Genomic DNA, 20,448 nt, shown 5'->3' with positions numbered 1-20,448 from the left:
TATGACATCTGGTAGTTGTCCCACGTTTGCAATCATTAGGAAAAATAGTTTCATAAGACATCATGGTTTTGAGATGCTGGCTTTCAATTCCTCAAAAGGATTCCATAAATCTTCTTTCATAAAATTGTCATTGAAAGCACAGTTTGAACAAAATTACATTTAATATGAATTATCCCACCATTCATAGCCAGAAAAGCATTATGGACATCAAAAGTAGATGAATTCCAGACAGAGAGTAAATTGTTAGATAAACTATTGGATAAGCCCTCATGATGAATAACAAACCATAATTTAGAAATACACCCCAAATGGAATTAATAACACCATCATCAATAACCACCAGTTTAATTTCAACCACACATAACAAATCAAGATTATTCTTTAAAAAATACAGTAGTGTTTTTATGGTTGTTGCTTGTACTGGGAGTCTATCCTTCTATATTGTCTTTCAAACAGGATCTCATCTAAATATCCTATAATGGACAACAATTTCTCCATGTCATTCACAATATGATTCATCATGGTAATTCATTAGCATTAATTATTGAATAGTTTCCCTTCGTCGAGCCAACTCAGATACTTACCTAAATTCTTTAAAAAATATGTATTTTATGGAACCATGGTTTCAACTCAAAATTCTGCAATACATGATATTTATGGTTAGGCTGGCCTTCAATGCAACAAGAATATAGATGAGCATTTACCTATAGACAGGTTCTAGACATTGGTAGGTTTTTTTTTGGTCTCAAAATGATCTTGGAGACAACGTGTCCAATAAAAGCCACGTTGGAATGAAAGAGATAGACATAAGATGTTGGAGACAACGTGTGCAAGACAGCAATGATGCAATGCTGCTGTCATTCATTATAATGGTTAAGTTTCCTTTGACTTTTATTGCACACGTTGTGGACGAGATCAACAATGCTGCTGTCATTCATTGTAATGGAAACATGAAACCTTGGCTTGACATTGCAATGAACCAATACAAGAATCTCTGGAGTAATATGTAGACAATGATATGGAATTTGTTCAGACATGCAATTTTGGCCTTTAGACGAATACCGGTCCTGCTCCATCATCGGCCAGGTAGACAGCAATGAGCTGTAAGTGTTCATACTGGATTACTTCCATTTACCAAAATTTTGGATCCGATCATTAGGTGTCACTTTCAAAGTGCTGTATTCAACCAAAATGGTTTTGTACACGCAGAAATGATTCTTTTGAATGAAATATTTTTGACGAACTCTAGCGATTCACATATTGTGCTATGAGTATTTTGACATGTTACATAACTTCTATATTAACTGTAATTCCTCTTATCTTAGTTCTTTGTCTAAAAACGTCTGTGTTTACATCTGAACTTATTGAAATATGTTAAACTTTGACATTTGATAACAAACTTTGTTGAAAACAAGGCAATCAAATTTTCTAGAGTAATACCCCCAATTTAGTTGCAGGAAGGGAGGTGTTTGTAGACAAAGATTTCAATAATATGCATATATACTTGGGAACAGATCTAAGATGAATTTCTAGTTGGCAGTGCAAAATTCGTCATCTGAAGTAGAGGAAGCTAAGTATGTTAAACAATGCTTTTTAAGGGGGGCCATGGAAGCGAAAATCTCATCGATTCTTGGACTAAGCTAAAATTTGCTATATGATTCATGCAAGAACCTTTTGACTAAATTTGGCGAGTCTCACTATATCATGCTTAACTAAATAGCATAAAGGCCAACCTTAGTAATTCATCTATCATTTAGTTTTCTCATTTAGTTTTGTTACATCTTTTGTGCAACTTTTTATTACTCCAATATTTTTCTTCTTGTTTGTTTTAACTTAACTGCTCCAAAGATAAGAATTGTGCAATAGACATGGGTTTGTGGACTTTGGAGGTCACTTGGCATTGTTCTATCTGTTTGTTAGACATTTAAATTGAAATCTGTAAGTAGATTGTTGATCTGGAAATTGTCGGTCTATATGCAAGGTACTATTCTTTAATTGAGAACTATAAAAGATGCTTTTGGGAAGATGGCAATGCAAGTTAGAATGCTTAGGCTGATGATGGCATAAGCAATATGATGGTGCTGAGAGTAATGGTTAGTGAACAGCATCTGAAATGAATTAGGAATTCTGGACATTCTGTTTGGAGCAATGGGCTGGCATAACCACTGTTCTGCATATTTAGAATTTTAACTTAACCTCTAGATAATTACTTACCAAGGCCAGTTACCTCACTTTTAGGGTTGCAATCTAAACTTTCTCCCTCATGGAAGCCTCCAAGAACAATTTAAGATTACTTACAAACTAGGGTTCTTATAAATCTCAAATTCTAGAAACAAACTTAGTTGCAAATATTTTCTACATGAGTTACTCTGAGGTTCTAAGAAAGCATTATGAAAACCTATAGAGTAGCACCTGCTATTGGATGATAAACCTAACTTGCCACAGATGCTGGAACACGGCCAGATATGGCCACTAGATTCTTGTAATCTAACCATCAAGGCATGGGTCTGTTGGTAAGGAAACCCGAGCCTGATTATGATTAAGAGTGCAAAACTTTATAGCATCATTCTACTACATGCTTTAAGGTTGTAGTAACTTTACACAAACAAGTTACATCGGGTGGATCCAGTAACCCCAATGATTTCTGCACCTAGTTCTATAGAAGCCAATCCACGTAGTCTCACCTTTGCTCCATCAAAAAGTCCCATCTCTAAATTGAGGAGAGTGATTTTTTGAGCCCGGGGAGGATTACTAAATTGAAGAAGGTTGTCCCTTCTCTAAAATATAATTTGCTGAGTTGGAGGAAATTTCAACCAAGCAATGTCTAGGAAGGTGAGAGGGAGAGAGAAGTCGGTGACTGAGTCAAGTGAGTTGCAGGCTAGGGCAACTTGGAAGAGCTCCGGTCTTTTCACAAAGCCTTTGGGAGCCATGAAATATATAGAAGTTAGACGCGATAAGTTGAGAACTCCAAAACTTGTTCACAATCTCTTATACTGTTCTGTAGGATTTTTTTACTGTGCTGTAGCATTTTATTACTTACAGTTAAGGTACTGCATAAGTTAAGTGAACAAGAGTTCCATAATAATATTAATGTAACTAGAGTTTGTATGTTATCTATATTTGTAAAGTATTTAATTGGATTATGCTATTATATTACAACATGAACTTATTGAGCAATTTTCTAAATTTATTAATCTTTTTCTTAGAATTAGTCTTCATGTAAATGTAATTCATAATGACTTAATTATGCTTGAATACATTGCTATCAAAACCACTTGAACACTTTTTTTTAACAAGAACTAACTTCGTGAAACGGATTTCATTAACTCTTAACATACAAATATTAATCAATGCTATCAAATCAATAAAATGTTTTGAAGTATTTTTTTACCTATAAATTTGACTTGCATGATATTATTTTATTTGCATCCATCAAATTTTTGTCCAAGCACAATAATATATTGCTGTAAAAAACATGGGAAGTTTTGGCAAAAACATCTCCTCAACAATATTTTTTTATCGGTATACTTATCATTACACCAGGTTTTGTGATTCATACTAATGAAGAAAATCCAGAGGTTTCTCAACATTTGGAAGAGTGCCACACAAAGGTGACAAAACGTTGTGCAATAGAAATCTCTAATAGTATATACACCAACAAGACTCCATCAGAATATTGTTGCCAAAAACATATAACAACCGAAAAAGCTTGCCATGATGATTTTATAAAACTATTCATTTCAAAAGTGTCAAAGGAAAAAGTAACTTAATTTTATTGTAGCTAAGGGTGATCAAATTTGGAACTATTGTGCTGCTATTGTAGCGTTGGCACCTGTTACTTCAACCTTTTCTTTTCTACCTTGAATTGTACTAGTATAACTTGTATGCAAGAATAAGTGTCTATATGATTTGGATAACCATTTTGTTACTTCTTTTTTAGGATTTGATATAAATATTTATGTATTTAAATATGAAGTTTTATTTTCATTTTCTCATAAGACAACCTAATGGGTTGAGCTCATGATTGTAATAATATATTTTTTGCTCAAGTTTTACTTTCATTTTATTCCATTTAAATTGGGTTGTTTTAGGATCAAACTTGCTGGTTTATTTTAGTTGGGTTTATATAGGGTTCTGCGGTGTCGAGGAAAAAAAATATGACACTCGGTTGATGCTTGATATCATAACCCAATTTTGAATCTCTCAAAATTGTTTTATAAAAAAATTCATTTTTTTTATTTAAAAATCTAAAAATAATAAGAAATTAAAAATCCAAAAATATTTTTGAAAAACAAAGAGATAAGTCTATAAGCTTTAACAAGTCAAAAAGTCAGAAGAATAGTCACATTGTGATATTTTGACAAGACAAACTGAAGAAAGACTTAACGAAAAGAAAGTTAAGGTTAAAATCCAAACTTGACCAAAATTAAAAGAATTAATTAAGTTGAAGGACTTAATTAAATTTTCAATAGGTTTAATTGATTTAATTAAGGACTTAATTGAAGTAAAAATTAAGTTTGAAAGTCAAATGGGCAAAAATTGGCAGAATTAATTAATTCTATGGACTTAATTATAATTCTAATGGGTTTTGTGAATTCAATCAAGAACTCAATTGAAAAAAAAATAAAGCTTGAATGTCTAATTTAGATCAATTCGCAAAGATTGAAAGATTAGGGATACAAATTAAGCTGTGAAAGGCTACTTTGGTGCCATCAGGAGCTTAATTGAAATAAATTTGAAGTATGAAATTCAATTGAGGATTACTTTGAAGAAATCCAAAACCAAGCACAACTTTGTAGAAAGCCCTAAAATTCGAGGGTCTAATTGAAGAAGGCAAACAGTAAAATTGTAAGGAATCCAAAATATTAGGGCTTAATAATAGAATACATGTACCCAGAACATCATTAGTATTAGATAATAAACACATGTGCTAAATAAGATAGGGGTGAGGACGAATATGATACATGTACCAAGAACATCATTGGTATTAGATAATAAACACATGTGCTAAATAAGATAGGGGTAAGGACGAATATGTTGAGAGGTTTGAGGAGATTAAGTTCTTAATGAATGCCTTAAACCCTTCACTACCTGAATCCTAATATGTTTCTAGTTTTATCAGTGGATTTAGTGAAAATATCAAGCCAATGCCCAAAATCCGTAGGCTAACAACATTGATGCAAACATTTGAACAAGTCAAGTGGCAAGAGGAATAAAATAATGCAATAGTAAAGAAAAGCTTATTTAATATAATAACTGCTCACTCATATAGCATGGATCGACAACCATGTCAACCACCACCAAAGACTTTTAACCATTCTAAAAAAGAATAGCCTCCTAGCCCAAGACAAAACTCTAAAAATTTACATGATCAGAGAAGGAGGTTAGAGCAATGTTGGAGAAGTGTGCACCTAGGCATCAATATGCCATGAAAGAAATACATATGATAAAAGAAGTGAAAGAGGTCAGGAAAGAAGTCCAGAATGTGAAAGAAGGCAATATGATGAGCATAAAAGAGTTAAGTTTAGTCCAATAGCTATTTTTGATAAGATATGAAAAAGGGTAACGTAGCAGTTACAATGGGGTTAATCCATTGATGTGATCTTTACAAGAAGGATTCCACATGGGAAAATTTAGAAGAGTTAGCCATCTAATTTCTAAATTTCACTAGTGATTCTTAATGATAATCTTAAAAGGAATGGTATTGTTACACGTAGAAGAATCAACATGGCTTGAAGGTTTATCGGTTGAATACAAGTAACAACATTAGCATTAATATTAGCTAATAAAAACTTATGCTAAATAATAATACCTATGTAGGATTAAATTAGTTGTTAGTTACAAAATTTAATGAAGTAGCTGTATAGTTGGTGGGAATTGTTAGTTTGTTAGTTACATGGATAGTTAAACTATTATATATTACAATTATGTTGGAAAAGTGGTAGGAGGATGAAATTATAGTTGATGTAGAATTGCATCTTCTCTTGTTTGCTTTAATTCTTCTCAATCTCTTCTTCTTCTTCTTCTTCTTCTTCTTCTTTTTCCTATCATTCTTAAAGTTTTTTTTGGTTAAAGGAGACCTTAACACTATTTTCTCCACTATATTGAATTCCCTCACATCATATCTCCTATCAGCCTCAATGTTGTGAGGGGTAAAAAAGAATGGAATTAATTGGGAGAGTTTAAACCTTTTTATTTAATTATTCATTCTTTTTTGTTGTATTTTTCTTTTATATTGATTTATAAAAAGAAAAATAAAAAATAAAAAAACAAAAAAAATCAAAAGAAAGAGAGTAAAAAAAAAAGAGTCAGGGATCCATTTTCTAAATTTCACTATTAATTCTTGAGGATATAATCTTAAAAGGAAATGTATTGTTACATGCAAAAGAATTAAATGACATGATCAATAAGTTAGCTTAGATGAGAGACATTTGTAACTTGAAGGTTTAATAGTGGAATAGAAATAACAACATTAGCATTAATATTAGCTAATAAAAACATGTTCGTTAAGTTCACATTAGTGAACAAGAGTTACATAATAATATTAACGTAACTAGAGTTTGTATGTTATCTATATTTGTAAACTATTTAATTGGATTATGCTATTATACTAAAACAATGAACTTATTGAGAAATTTTCTATTTTTTTCTTAGAATTTTATATAAATGTAACTCATAATTACTTAATTATGCTTGAATACGTTTCTATCAAAATCACTTGAATACTTCTTTTTAACAAGAACTAAGTTTCTGAAATGAATTTCATCAACTCTTAACATACAAATATTAATCGATGCTATCAAATCAATAAAATGTTTTGAAGTATTTTCTTACCTATAAATTTGACTTGCATGATATTATTTTATTTGCATCCATCAAATTTTTATCCAAGTACAAGAATATATTCCTGTAAAAAACATGGGAAGTTTTGGCAAAAACATCTCCTCAACACTATTTCTTTTTATCGGTATACTTATCATTACACCAGGTTTTGCGATTCATACTAATGAAGAAAATCTAGAGCTTTCTCAACATTTGAAAGAGTACCACACAAAGGTGACAAAACATTGTGCAATATAAATCTCTAATATTATATACACCAACAATACTCCATCAGAATATTGTTGCTAAAAGCATATAACAACTGGGAAAGCTTGCCATGATGATTTCATAAAACTATTCATTTCAAAAGTGCCAAAGGAAAAAGTAACTTTTGTTGTAACTAAGGGTGACCAAATTTGGAATCATTATGCTGCTATTGTTGCATTGGCACCTGTTGCTTTAACCCTTTCTATTCTATCTTGAATTGTACTAGTATAAGTTGTATGCAACAATAAGTGTCTTTATGATGCACAATAACATTGAAGTCTTTGGATAACCATTTTGTTATTCTTTTTTTTTACTATATTTGATTTTCTCATAAGACAAACAATTACTGGAAATTCTAAAATTTGATATAAATGTTTATGTATACAAAATTGAAGCAATGAAACTTGTCATAACCCATTTTTGGGTTATTCCCAATTCACATTTTTTTTCCTCTTAAATAAAATAAAATAAAAAATAAAAAAACATTATCAAAAAATATAAAAAGAGAATGCCAGAATGCTCAGAAAATAGTCAAAATTTGGTTGGGGAGGTTTAAAAATACAAAAATTAAAATTTGGCAGTATTTCATTGACTGATGATAGCCCTGTTGACAAAAAAAATTCAATTTGAGGAAGAAAAGTCCAAAATTAGATGTTGGTGGACTCAATTAAATTATATTGAAGGTTTAATTGAATTTATGGAGGGTTTGATTGTAAGAAAAATTGATTTTGGAGTTAATTTGGGCTTTAATTGGAAGAAATTAAAGTTTTGGGGTCAAATTATAATTTTTTAGAGTTAATTTGGTCAAATCGGGGGCTTAATTGCATAAATATAGAGGTTTGATGGCCAATTAGGGACTTGATTGAAGAAATCCAAAACCAAGGACCAAAACTGAAAAGCGCGCAAATTGAAGGACTGGCGTGAAATCTGGCACTTTGGCGCCAGTTTCCATTTAAATGAAACGACGCGTTTTGGAAAAAACGACGCCGTTTCATGCATTTTCCAAAAAAAAAAACAAAAAAACAAAACAGTGTCGTTTTTAGACGGCACTGTTTCTCCTTCTTCTTCCCCTGGACATGCAACAGGGGAAGAGAAGTTTTGTTTTTTTCTTCCTTGTTTCTTCCCCTTGTCTCTTCCTCCCACGTGGTTTAGAGCCGAAGTCAGACGCCACCCATCTCATGATGAGATGCCAGAGCAGCTGTGTCCCGCAAGCGACGCCTCCATTGGCCACCGCTGTCGGCGCCATGGCAGAGCAGACGACGTGCACCCCATGCATGGGCGGCGATGGGATGGGGCAGGGTCGTTCCCGCTCCCCCTGCCCCTATAAATACCGTCCGAGTGCAGAAGAAAGAAGGGGGGGCCAAAAGGAAAAAAAGAGAGGAGAGAACGGCAGCAAACGGGGAGAGAAACCGAAAGAGAGAGAAACCGACCGAGAGAGAGAGGAACAACCGAAATAGAGAAACCAAAAAACTGGGCTGAGTCCAGCCCCTTTTTGCTCCGGGCTGGAACATCAGCCCAGCCTGTGCGGCTGGGCTGAGTCCAGCCCCTTTTCGTTTCAGGCTGGAACATCAGCCCAGCCCACGCGGCTGGGCTGAGTCCAGCCTTGTAGTTGGGCCAATACAGCCCAGTCCATTTCATTTTTTTCTCCCTTTGTGTTTTTTTGTGTTTTTTTATTATATATATATTTTTGAAAATTGTGATTTTCCCATGGATTTTTCTACGTCATTTTAACTAATATTGGTCTGTATTTTTATATCGTAAAAATACAAATCCGGTATTAAAAATACCTGGTTTTTTTTTTAAAAAAAAAAATTTGTTTTCATGCATACGACCAAGTCTCTCAAAGCTAAAAAAATCATATCATATTTTTATACAACAAAGAAAACTTTAAAAAAATATATTATTTTAGCATGCATTTTGGCTTTAATAACCAGTTTATTAAAGTCACGAGAACTTTGGCCAATATTTTAAAAAATCAAAAAAAATATTTTGTTTTGTTTTAATGTCTGGGATTACGAATTTATACGTAAAACGTAATCCTGATATTAAAAAGGTAGTTCTTTTATAGACATTAGACCGGTTAAGTTTCGCCTCATAAGATAAGAACCTCCTTACTGAGGAGGGCTTTTCTTGAACCATAGACGGACCAACATGATAAGACTTTAGATTTTTTTATCAGACAATAAAACAATGCAGCTTACCTTAGGTAGGGCGTATTTGGGGTGCTAATACCTTCCCTTTACGCAACCAGTCTTCGTACCCAATCTCTGAGACCAGTTAGGGTTCCTAGTGACCAAAATACTAGGTGGCGACTCTCATTCCATTTTTCACTGCTAAGAGACAAAGAATTCCTTGTCTCCCCACATTTACCAGATATATATCCATTACATTTGAGGGTGGACGATCGCCGCGACGCCGCACACGTGCGACAGAATGGCGACTCCACTGGGGACCTTGTGGACTAAGCATTGTTTTGTCTGGTTTTTTTTCTTTGATTTTATGTGTGTCATTTTTAAGATGAATTTCCTTTGGTTATTTGCTCATATGCTTTAGATTTGTACATATTTGTTCATGCATTATATAATTGTGTCATGCATCATTCATTTTATATGAGAGTTTATACTGAAAAGCTTTAAGTTAAGTGGGGGACTAGCAACTTACCTTACGACTTTTAGTCAAGGTTTAAGTTTGTGTAAACCCCAACTCTTCGCTGAGTGCTTAGACTGGTAACAGTTGGTACATGTGCCATCTCATTGCCTACAAGCCCCCATATTGCCTTCATGAGGGTGATCACTAGGACAGCAAGAGACCCTTTTGAGACCAGGTAGAAAGCCACCCATCCTGTAATGGCCCGAAACCTATCGCTAGAGTCTGAACTCCCTAATATGCATGTATATACATTTGCACCCATATGCATACATCCATTCATTTGTAAATAACATACATACATACAACAGGTTGGAATATAGGTCCCCAACGAGTCTATAACACCCAACTTCGAGCGAGAAACATGGAAGACGAAGAACGCGCTCACCGTGATGCCCATTTTCAAGAAGAGTTGGAGTCTCTGAAGACAAGCATGGCTCGCCTTACTAGCTTACTCGAGCAAACACTAAGAAATGCCTCTGGTGAAGGTCCTTCTAACCGACCAGTCACCTTTAATCAGACTCCAATAACAGCTCAGCCCGAAGAAAGAATGAGTGAGCAGGGTCAAGAGCCTCAACATAATCTAGCGTTTGTGCAGTCAACAACACCTGCACCAGCCCCGACAGTCATGGATGCATTTGCTAACGAATCCCACCAGGCCAAGTCATCTGATAGCCTTGATCAAGAAAAGATAGCGGCGCTGGAAGCCAGAATCAAAGTCATTGAAGGGGTAGACTTATATGATCCAGTACGGGCAGCGGAGATGTGTCTAGTCCCAAATGTGGTTGTCCCGAAAAAGTTTCGTGTTCCTGAGTTCATCAAATATAGTGGAACACAATGCCCTATGACTCACCTCAAGTCTTATTGCAATAAAATGGCAGAAGTAGTACATGATGAAAAATTACTGATGCATTTTTTTCAGGATAGCTTAAGTGGGGCAGCATTAAGCTGGTATATGAGATTGGACTACACAAAGATCCGGAGATGGAAAGATCTTGTTGAGGCTTTTGTCAAGCAATACAAGTACAACATGGACATTGCTCCTGATAGAACTAGCTTGTCCAATCTAGGGAAAAAGGACAAAGAAAGCATAAGGGAATATGCTCAAAGATGGCGAGAATCAGTTGCTCAAGTCCACCCTCCACTTCTGGACAAAGAGATGCTTACTTTATTTGCCGACACACTTAAAGCGCCATATTACGAGCATGTGATGAGTAGTTCGGCTCAACAATTCACTGATGTTGTGGTAGTGTGCGAACGCATAGAGCAAGGCGTTAAGAGTGGTAGAATTTCTGCACCCATCGAGAAAAGAGGCTTTGAAAGGAAGGAGGTCAACCATGTTGAAGATGGCTACAAGGGTAGGAAAAACTCATCCCAAAACTACCACACTCTATCCCAAATTGCCAACATCAAAAAACCTGAGCCCTTTCAAGCCAAAAGCCAAATTGGAAATTACCAAAGGGTCCAAGAACAACTACCTCCATTACCGCTCCCCCTGAATGAAATGTACCAGAAGTTATTAAGCATCGGGCAAGTAGCTCCCGAACCTTTGACGCTGGTGCAACCATCTTATCCCAGCTGGTACAAGCCAGAGCTCACTTGCGAATACCATGCTGGTATTGCTGGACATAGTATCCATACTTGCAACGCCTTCAAGAGAAAACTTTTGCAATTAATCAAGGCAGGGTGGATAGAATTGGAAGACACTTCTAATGTGAACACGAACCCTCTACCTAATCATGCTTGAAGTGGTAGATCAGAAATGCACTAGTGGTGGGATGTTCAGGAAATCTGGAAGCACCAATGATTTAGGTGGGGTGTGAAAGAGGCAGCATAAATTTTGAAGGTCTCGGATCTCGACCATAGTTTTTGTGCATATCGTCAAGGAGTCCTCTACAAGAGTTGTTGTGGGGAAGCTAACCTAAGAGGGGATTTGCCAAAATGAAAGGATGAAGCCTGCCCTATTATTGTCTTTTGTTTGATCATGTCTGTTTTAACTTGTTTCAGTCTTGTTGGTAACTTGGCTCATAATGCAACAAGACTTTCTTTGTCAAAAGAGCCTTCGTGTTAATAAGATCAAGTGTTTTCCTGTGTTCATGACATGTTTTCATTTTTGTTGTTGTTTCATGTAAATAACACTCTGAGCACAATATTTACTCACAAAACCACTGCACCAAGAATCCTTCAGTGTGTTTTCCTTGTCTTCCAAAGAATTTTCGAGAATTCAAAGTTTAGTACAAAAACAAAAATCATTTTGGTGTTTGTTCAAAACTAACGAGTACTGAAAATTCAAGTGATTTCTTAAGAAGGTAATCATACACCTAGAAAACCAAAAAAAAAAAAACACCATGAAGTGACTCCAAAGTTGAGTTTTATTTGAATGAATAATGAGAAATCATTTTGCATACTCGCATGAAAGCAAGACTTACCGATCTTAAGTGCATGAGTTTGAAATGAGGAAAGGCTATTTTTTATAAATCATTTCACGAGGCTAAAATATATCCTTTGTAGTCCCCTTTTGAGCCTAACTCTTTTCTTGAGATAAATAACCTTGGCTAGGATCACACCCCACACTGGGGGCAAGTGCGAGAAGAAAAGAAAAGAAAAACAATGATTAAAAGTGCCCAAGCAACACTAGGGGCATAAAAGAAAATTCTCAATCATCAAAGGTGCCCAAACAAAACTGGGGGCAATGAAGAAAAATCCAAAATATCTGAGCTTCAAAAAAAAAATCAATATGATGATGCTCGGCCAAATGAAGAAAACAAAAACAAAGAGAAAGATCTCAAGCCCAACACTGGGGGGCACGATAGACCATTTTGGGAAGATTTTCCAAAGACAAAAGGTCAGGAAACAAGCACAAGTGATCCTTAGTCTTGAAATCCCTTAAACACCTTTTGAGTTTGTAAATATCCTTTTTCTTCATAACCAACAGCCCAAGCCTACATTACGTGCCTAATCAAGCCCTTTCTGATCAAAGGCAAGCAATCTGGATCGGTAGGCAGTGCTTTCTCATACGAACCAAATCATTATTCATGCAAATAAAGTGAATGCTTTGAACACTGGTTCTTTGAAACCCTCAAATTAAATCTGAAACCTTTTTGACCAACCAAATGTCACTTCACATTTTCGTCAAAAGCAAAACAAAAAGTTTTCATCACATCTGAAAACCTCTCCATAGGAATCACTTGAATTTCTTCAAAATGAGTTTGCTTTGAATCAATGTCAAAATAATTTTTGTGTCTGGAATAACTTTGAAATTCCAAAAAAATTCCGCATGAAAACAACTCTTGTCGAAAACCAAATCTTCCTTCATATAGCCTCATCCCCAAACCCGAATTAAATACTTGGGGGCATGATCAAGCTGGGGGGCAATAAAAAAATGCATGGTAGGGTTGGCTCCATGATTCCCTTCTTAAGGAAAATGTTGGGCAAAATTGGCAACCCTTGAGATAAAAGGGCGGAGGACAAAGAAGTATGATGATATCAAGTCTTTTCTAGAGGTCAAGGTCACAAGAGATGACTCGAGTAAGCAAGAGCGAAAAAGCCATCGAAGTCTATTGCCAACACTCCAACTTTTGAGAAAAGAAAGACACCATGAAGAAATGGGGACCTATATTTCTCAGGTAAGTATACATGCATATTGAGCATAATGCACTGCTTTCAACATTATCAGATCTGTGTTTCATCATCACCTTTTGGGTAGTGCGTTTTCTAACCCTACCTCATTTCGAGTGCGCCTTTGTGCCCTCACCTCATTTCGAGTGCGCCTTTATGCCCTCACTTCTCAGGTAGTATGTTTTCTAACCCTACCTCATTTTGAGTGCGCCTTTATACCCTCACTTCTCAGGTAGTGCGTTTTCTAACCCTACCTCATTTCGAGTGCGCCTTTAAGCCACCATCTCTTAGGTAGTGCGTTTGCCAACCCTACCTCCTTTCGAGTGCGCCTTTGAGCCACCATCCCTTAGGTAGTGCGTTTTCTAACCCTACCTCCTTTTGAGTGCGCCTTTGAGCCCTCACTTCTCAGGTAGTGCGTTTTCTAACCCTACCTCATTTCGAGTGCGCCTTTGAGCCACCATCTCTTAGGTAGTGCGTTTGCCAACCCTACCTCCTTTCAAGTGCGCCTTTGAGCCACCATCTATTGGGTAGTGCGTTTTCTAACCCTACCTCATTTCGAGTGCGTCTTTGTGCCCTCACTTCTCAGGTAGTGCGTTTTCTAACCCTACCTCTTTTCGAGTGTGCCTTCGAGCCCTCATCTCCTTCCGAGTGCGCCTTTGAGCCACCATCCCTTAGGTAGTGCGTTTTCTAACCCTACCTCCTTTTGAGTGCGCCTTTGAGCCCTCACTTCTCAGGTAGTGCGTTTTCTAACCCTACCTCATTTCGAGTGTGCCTTCGAGCCCTCATCTCCTTCCGAGTGCACCTTTGTGCCACCATTTCTTAGGTAGTGCGTTTTCTAACCCTACCTCCTTCTGAGTGCGCCTTTGAGCCACCATATCTTGGGTAGTGCGTTTTCTAACCCTACTTCCTTTCGAGTGCGCCTTTGAGCCCTCACCAACATTTTTCCTGGGTAGGTCACCCATTAGAACACGACCACTTTTCCTTTTTCCATTTTTGGGTAGGTCACCCATTACAACTCGACCATTCTCCATGTTTTTTTTATCTGGGTAGGTCACCCATTACAATGAGACCATTCTTCCACCTGGGTAGGTCACCCATTACAACACGACCACTCTTCCTTTTTTCCATTTTTGGGTAGGTCACCCATTACAACTCGACCATTCTCCATATTTTTTTTATCTGAGTAGGTCACCCATTACAATGAGACCACTCTTCATTTTTCTACTTGGGCAGGTCGCCCATGAAAATAGACCAGGGTAAGTGTGAGTGTGTGGGCTGGTCGCCCATGAAAATAGACCATTTTTTTTTCAAAAGGGGCAGGTTGCCCAAGATAATGTGATCATTCTCTTTTTTTCTTTTTTTTCTTCTTTACAAAACTTACTACGCAAAATCTTTGTTTCGTAAGTATTGTAAAGAGAGGGGCAACTGTCATAACCCATTTTTGGGTTATTCCCAATTCACATTTTTTTTCCTCTTAAAAAAATAAAAAAACATTATCAAAAAATATAAAAAGAGGATGCCAGAACGCTCAGAAAATAGTCAAAATTTGGTTGGGGAGGTTTAAAAATACAAAAATTAAAATTTGGCAGTATTTCATTGACTGATGATAGCCCTGTTGACAAAGAAAATTCAATTTGAGGAAGAAAAGTCCAAAATTAGATGTTGGTGGACTCAATTAAATTATATTGAAGGTTTAATTGAATTTATGGAGGGTTGGATTGTAAGAAAAATTGATTTTGGAGTTAATTTGGGCTTTAATTGGAAGAAATTAAAGTTTTGGGGTCAAATTATAATTTTTTAGAGTTAATTTGGTCAAATCGGGGGCTTAATTGCATAAATATAGAGGTTTGATGGCCAATTAGGGACTTGATTGAAGAAATCCAAAACCAAGGACCAAAACTGAAAAGTGCGCAAATTGAAGGACTGGCGTGAAATCTGGCACTTTGGCGCCAGTTTCCATTTAAATGAAACGGCGCGTTTTGGAAAAAACGACGCCGTTTCATGCATTTTCCAAAAAAAAAAAAAAACAAAAACAAAACAGTGCCGTTTTTAGACGGCACTGTTTCTCCTTCTCCTTCCCCTGGACATGCAACAGGGGAAGAGAAGTTTTGTTTTTTTATTCCTTGTTTCTTCCCTTGTCTCTTCCTCCCACATGCTTTAGAGCCGAAGTCAGACGCCACCCATCTCAAGATGAGATGCCAGAGCAGCTGTGTCCCGCAAGCGACGCCTCCATTGGCCACCGCTGTCGGCGCCATGGCAGAGCAGGCGACGTGCACCCCATGCATGGGCGGCAATGGGATGGGGCAGGGTCGTTCCCGCTCCCCTGCCCCTATAAATACCATCCGAGTGCAGAAGAAAGAAGGGGAGGGCCAAAAGGAAAAAAAAGAGAGGAGAGAACGGCAGCAAACGGGGAGAGAAACCGAAAGAGAGAGAAACCGACCGAGAGAGAGAGAGAGGAACAACCAAAACAGAGAAACCAAAAAACCGGGGATATCGACAAGGAAACCGAGAGAGACAGTCGGGGAGAAGGAAGAAAAAGGATAAAAAGGAAAAACCGGCAGGGAAGGAAACGCCGACTGGTGTCTCTGCACAGTGGAGAAGAAGCGCTACTGCTGTCAGTGGGTCTCACCTTCATCGCCACCGCAGCGCCCCCGAGAACAACCACCGTCATCGCCAGCTCAACCGCCCGAGATCACCGCCTCAGGTAATCTTCTTCTTCCCCCCTAGCCACCAGTCCTAATTTATCTTCTTGCCTGCAGAACGTGCACTGTGCACGTTCTGCATGCAAGAAGAAAATAATTAGCCGGTTATTGTGCATGCGCACAGTGACCGGCTACATGGGTTTCTTCCCTTCTCCAGTGGGCTGGAACATTAGCCCAGCCCGCGCGGCTGGGCTGAGTCCAGCTCTTTTTTGCTCCGGGCTGGAACATCAGCCTAGCCCGCGCGGCTGGGCTGAGTCCAACCCCTTTTCGTTTCGGGCTGGAACATCAGCCCAGCCCACGCGGGTGGGCTGAGTCCAGCCCTATTAACTAAAGGCTGGAACATCAGCCCAGCCCACGCGGCTGGGCTGAGTCCAGCCTTGTAGTTGGGCCAATACAGCCCAGTCCATTTCATTTTTTTCTCCCTTTTTGTTTTTTTGTGTTTTTTTATTATATATATTTTTGAAAATTGTGATTTTCCCATGGATTTTTCTACGTCATTTTAACTAATATTGGTCTGTATTTTTATATCGTAAAAATACAAATCCGGTATTAAAAATACCCGGTTTTTTTCAAAAAAAAAAAAACTTTTGTTTTCATGCATACGGCCAAGTCTCTCAAAGCTAAAAAAATCATATCATATTTTTATACAACAAAGAAAACTTTAAAAATATATATTATTTTAGCATGCATTTTGGCTTTAATAACCATTTTATTAAAGTCACGAGAACTTTGGCCAATATTTCAAAAAATCAAAAAAAATATTTTGTTTTGTTTTAATGTCTGGGATTACGAATTTATACGTAAAATGTAATCCTGATATTAAAAAGGTAGTTCTTTTATAGACATTAGACCGGTTAAGTTTCGCCTCATAAGATAAGAACCTCCTTACTGAGGAGGGCTTTTCTTGAACCATAGACGGACCAACATGATAAGACTTTAGATTTTTTTTTATCAGACAATAAAACAATGCAGCTTACCTTAGGTAGGGCGTATTTGGGGTGCTAATACCTTCCCTTTACGCAACCAGTCTTCGTACCCAATCTCTGAGACCAGTTAGGGTTCCTAGTGACCAAAATACTAGGTGGCGACTCTCATTCTATTTTTCACCGCTAAGAGACAACGAATTCCTTGTCTCCCCACATTTACCAGATATTTATCCATTACATTTGTGGGTGGACGATCGCCGCGACGCCGCACACGTGCGACAAAACTAAAAGAATTAAGAACCAACTGAGAAACCCCATGATCCCTTATATTTCTTTTATACACTTTAAGAACCAAACATGCTAATATAATCAAAATCATCAAACTTCGTATACAATCCTTAATATTTAAAAACAAGCATGTTTATTCGATAAATATTCAAATTTATTTATTTTTAACAAATAACTCAAAATATTCCTTTATAAATTTTAAAGAACTAATATAACATAGTAGAAATAAAAAAAGATATAAACGAGTTTTATGAGGTTTTGTTTTTACCTATATAATAACAGAGATGTCATCTGATTTCTTTTATTTAGATAAAAAACTATATAAATAGGCTAAAATTATCTCATTTGTTTAAAGGTGATAATTAGTGATTGTTGATTATTAATTATTGCTTGTATAGGTTTTATAAGTGCTTGGGTTAGAAAGTAAGCAAACAAATTATTAATTAATAATGATATTTATGCTCATATCATGGATAAACAAATATTACGAATAAACTTAAAGTTCTTGAGCTTTCGTAGGAGCTCAAGACAAAATAATATTGTGGATTGTAATAAACTTAAACTTAATGTTTTTTTTCTTCATTTTATTGCTTTTAAATTGGGTTGTTTTAGGATCAATCTTGATGGTTTGTTTCAGTTGGGTTTATATAGGGTGCTTGCAGTGTCAAGGAAAAAAAATGACACTCCATTGATGCTTGATTTGGAAAAAAGATTATTTATTTTTGTTTAATAATTGAAGCTTTTAGGACCAAAATTGTCACGACCCGAATCCCGGGTACATGACTGGCAACACATGAGTGGTGTTGTAAGGATACCCTACCTACGTTAAGCCTCAAAACTTACATATCAAAATAAATTATATATAGATTTTGCAGCGGTTCAATATTTTTCATAATATTATATTCTTCAAAACCAATAAAATCAAATAACAATTCAAAAATTCTCATCATTGGATAAAGCTAAGCAAATAATCCATAATATTTATGACATTATCGAAACCCAAACTCAATTAAAACCTAAAGGTGACCACTGCGGGAGGATCAGTCACCACAGGTTGGTGCCTCTCTCACCAGTTCGATATACAAAATACTTTGTGCACATAGACTACCTACTCTTTGTTAGCATGACGTTTCTGAAAAGTCCTATATCAAGACATAATAGATATTCACATAATTATCAAAGCAAACAAATATCATATCAAATAAAATTTAATTCAACAGAATGCGAGTGTAAATTCAAGAATAGATGATTACTCGAAAAATAAAGTAACACATATAAATATTCAAGAAATTAACTAGTTGTACTCATCATATAATTAACAAACATAATTATTTATATTACATGCATATTAAAGATTTCCCACTCACCCAAAAAACAAAAACAAGAGGCAAATGAATGCAGAATCTATAACGGATACATAAAACACTAAAAAATAACTCAGAGCAAAATAACATAAAAGATTAAATTGTAATTATAAAATCGAATTAATTCACCCAATCAATTCTGAACATAACTGATTAGTACTTAAAAGTGCATTTTTATCAAGGTTTTATATCATTATTTTGCACTTGAAGTATCTATAACTCCCTAACTAAATCATGTTTTATAATAACAAGTCTGACACTATAAGATACCTTTAATTTATGGTAAATGTTCATCTTAAATACAGGCCTATCACATAAATCAAAGGATTGATTGATGAGTTTAACTACTGAAATTGACAAGACAAAGAGAGGGGCAAGCTTAGAAAAGAGATGTTGGTTCAGTCCAAACTGGAACACTGTTCAGTCATTGGGTCATATCTGGAGCTGTAGATCTTGGATTTCAATTTGGTTTATATGGCTAGAAAGCTAAGACATAGGCCTAAAACATTCATAGGAGTCCAAGACTCAATTCTACTGTTTGGAAGTCCAAATCTTAGCAACAACGGAGAAGTCGGAATCTATCCTGCAGCCCAGACACTGTTCAGTGTTCAGCCCATATCTTGAGTTCTAGAAGTCCAAATGCACTGATTCGTTTTTTGTTGGAAATCTGAGACAATTTCCTAGAACTTTTATGAGGACAATCTGTAAATTCTGACATTAGCAATGATGCTTTGTTTAGACAAAAAGATAAGGATTGTCACCAAGTCAAGATGTGGCCACCCATTCAACAATTAGTCATCAAATCAATAGTTCCAAATTTTAGCCTATAAAAGGAGGCATTTACCATGCATTTAGGCATCTTGGTTTTCAGATCAAGATCATGTTCTTGCTCCCTCTCTTTATATTTTTGTAATGCTTAAGTTTGTTTATATTAATCTCTTGTTTATGCTTTTCATTTCCTTTCATTTACTTAGTTAACTTATATCTTATTTATGTTCTTATCTTGTTTATTTATGTTTCTCTCTTTCATTATGTTTAGCTAAGTTTATTATGTCAAGGTGAAAAGGTTACACTAATGGTGTAAGAATAAGTATAGTATAAACTCAACATGGACTTTAATGTTTGATACTAACATGTTTTGTATTTGTTATCTTGTTCACTTTTAATACTTTGCTTGTTAAATGGTTCATCTAGATTTATGTTGTATATCCCTTGGTACAACAAATACTTGGCACTTTCATAGCCCAACCGTATGGTATAACCGACACCTGTGCTATGAATGGAACTTGATTTGTTGTTAACATAAGTTATAATCATGAATACCTGACAACATTACAAGTATTAGCATTATCCGAATAAGATAACTAATGTAATCATGTTAACAATTTATAATCCGATTGGAACCTCCTTTGTGTGTGGTTTCCAGTTGAGTAATAAAAAGAGTTTATACTATACTTGTTTGAAATACCATTAGTGGTTCCTCTAACCTTGACAAAAAAATTTTAATCTTTGTTTAATCCTTATATCAATATCACATCTTAAAGCTCTTTTCAACTCCTATTCTGTTATTATCTATTTCTTTATTTGTAGTTTATACAGTTAACCTCCCTATGGTTCGACCCCGGTCATTCCGGGTTATTTATTACTTCGACACTCTTACACTTGGGAGAAGACATCAATCTTTTGGTCGTGTCAAGTTTTTGGCGTCGTTGCAGGGGAGGTAAATTCTTGTATAAATTATAATATTTATTTTATTTTCTCTTTTCACTTTTCATTTTATCTAACTTTTGTTTGTTTTGTTTTGTTTCCTTTCCT

The 20,448-nt window shown here is 35.9% G+C and overlaps 2 protein-coding genes across 3 annotated transcripts in view; one reads left to right on the top strand and one right to left on the bottom strand.

Annotated features, from left to right (window-relative positions):
- LOC18097640 (beta-glucosidase 12) overlaps positions 1 to 20,448 on the bottom strand; it is an 83,397-nt gene that overhangs the window by 12,108 nt on the left and 50,841 nt on the right. The gene's annotated exons all lie outside the window — the stretch shown is intronic.
- LOC112325480 (uncharacterized) lies at positions 10,100 to 11,482 on the top strand. The gene has a single exon (XM_024592082.2). It carries the CDS (start codon positions 10,100 to 10,102, stop codon positions 11,480 to 11,482), a length of 1,383 nt encoding a protein of 460 aa, XP_024447850.2.

The sequence above is a fragment of the Populus trichocarpa genome, chromosome 4 (genome assembly GCF_000002775.5).
Source record: "Populus trichocarpa isolate Nisqually-1 chromosome 4, P.trichocarpa_v4.1, whole genome shotgun sequence".
Taxonomy (NCBI): Eukaryota; Viridiplantae; Streptophyta; class Magnoliopsida; order Malpighiales; family Salicaceae; genus Populus; species Populus trichocarpa.
Note: the sequence above shows the minus strand (reverse complement) of the source record. Positions and strands in the feature narration are given on the sequence as shown.

Excerpts from the sequence above, each read along its gene's own strand:
- LOC112325480 (XM_024592082.2), top strand. The coding sequence starts at position 10,100 with ATGGAAGACGAAGAACGCGCTCACCGTGATGCCCATTTTCAAGAAGAG.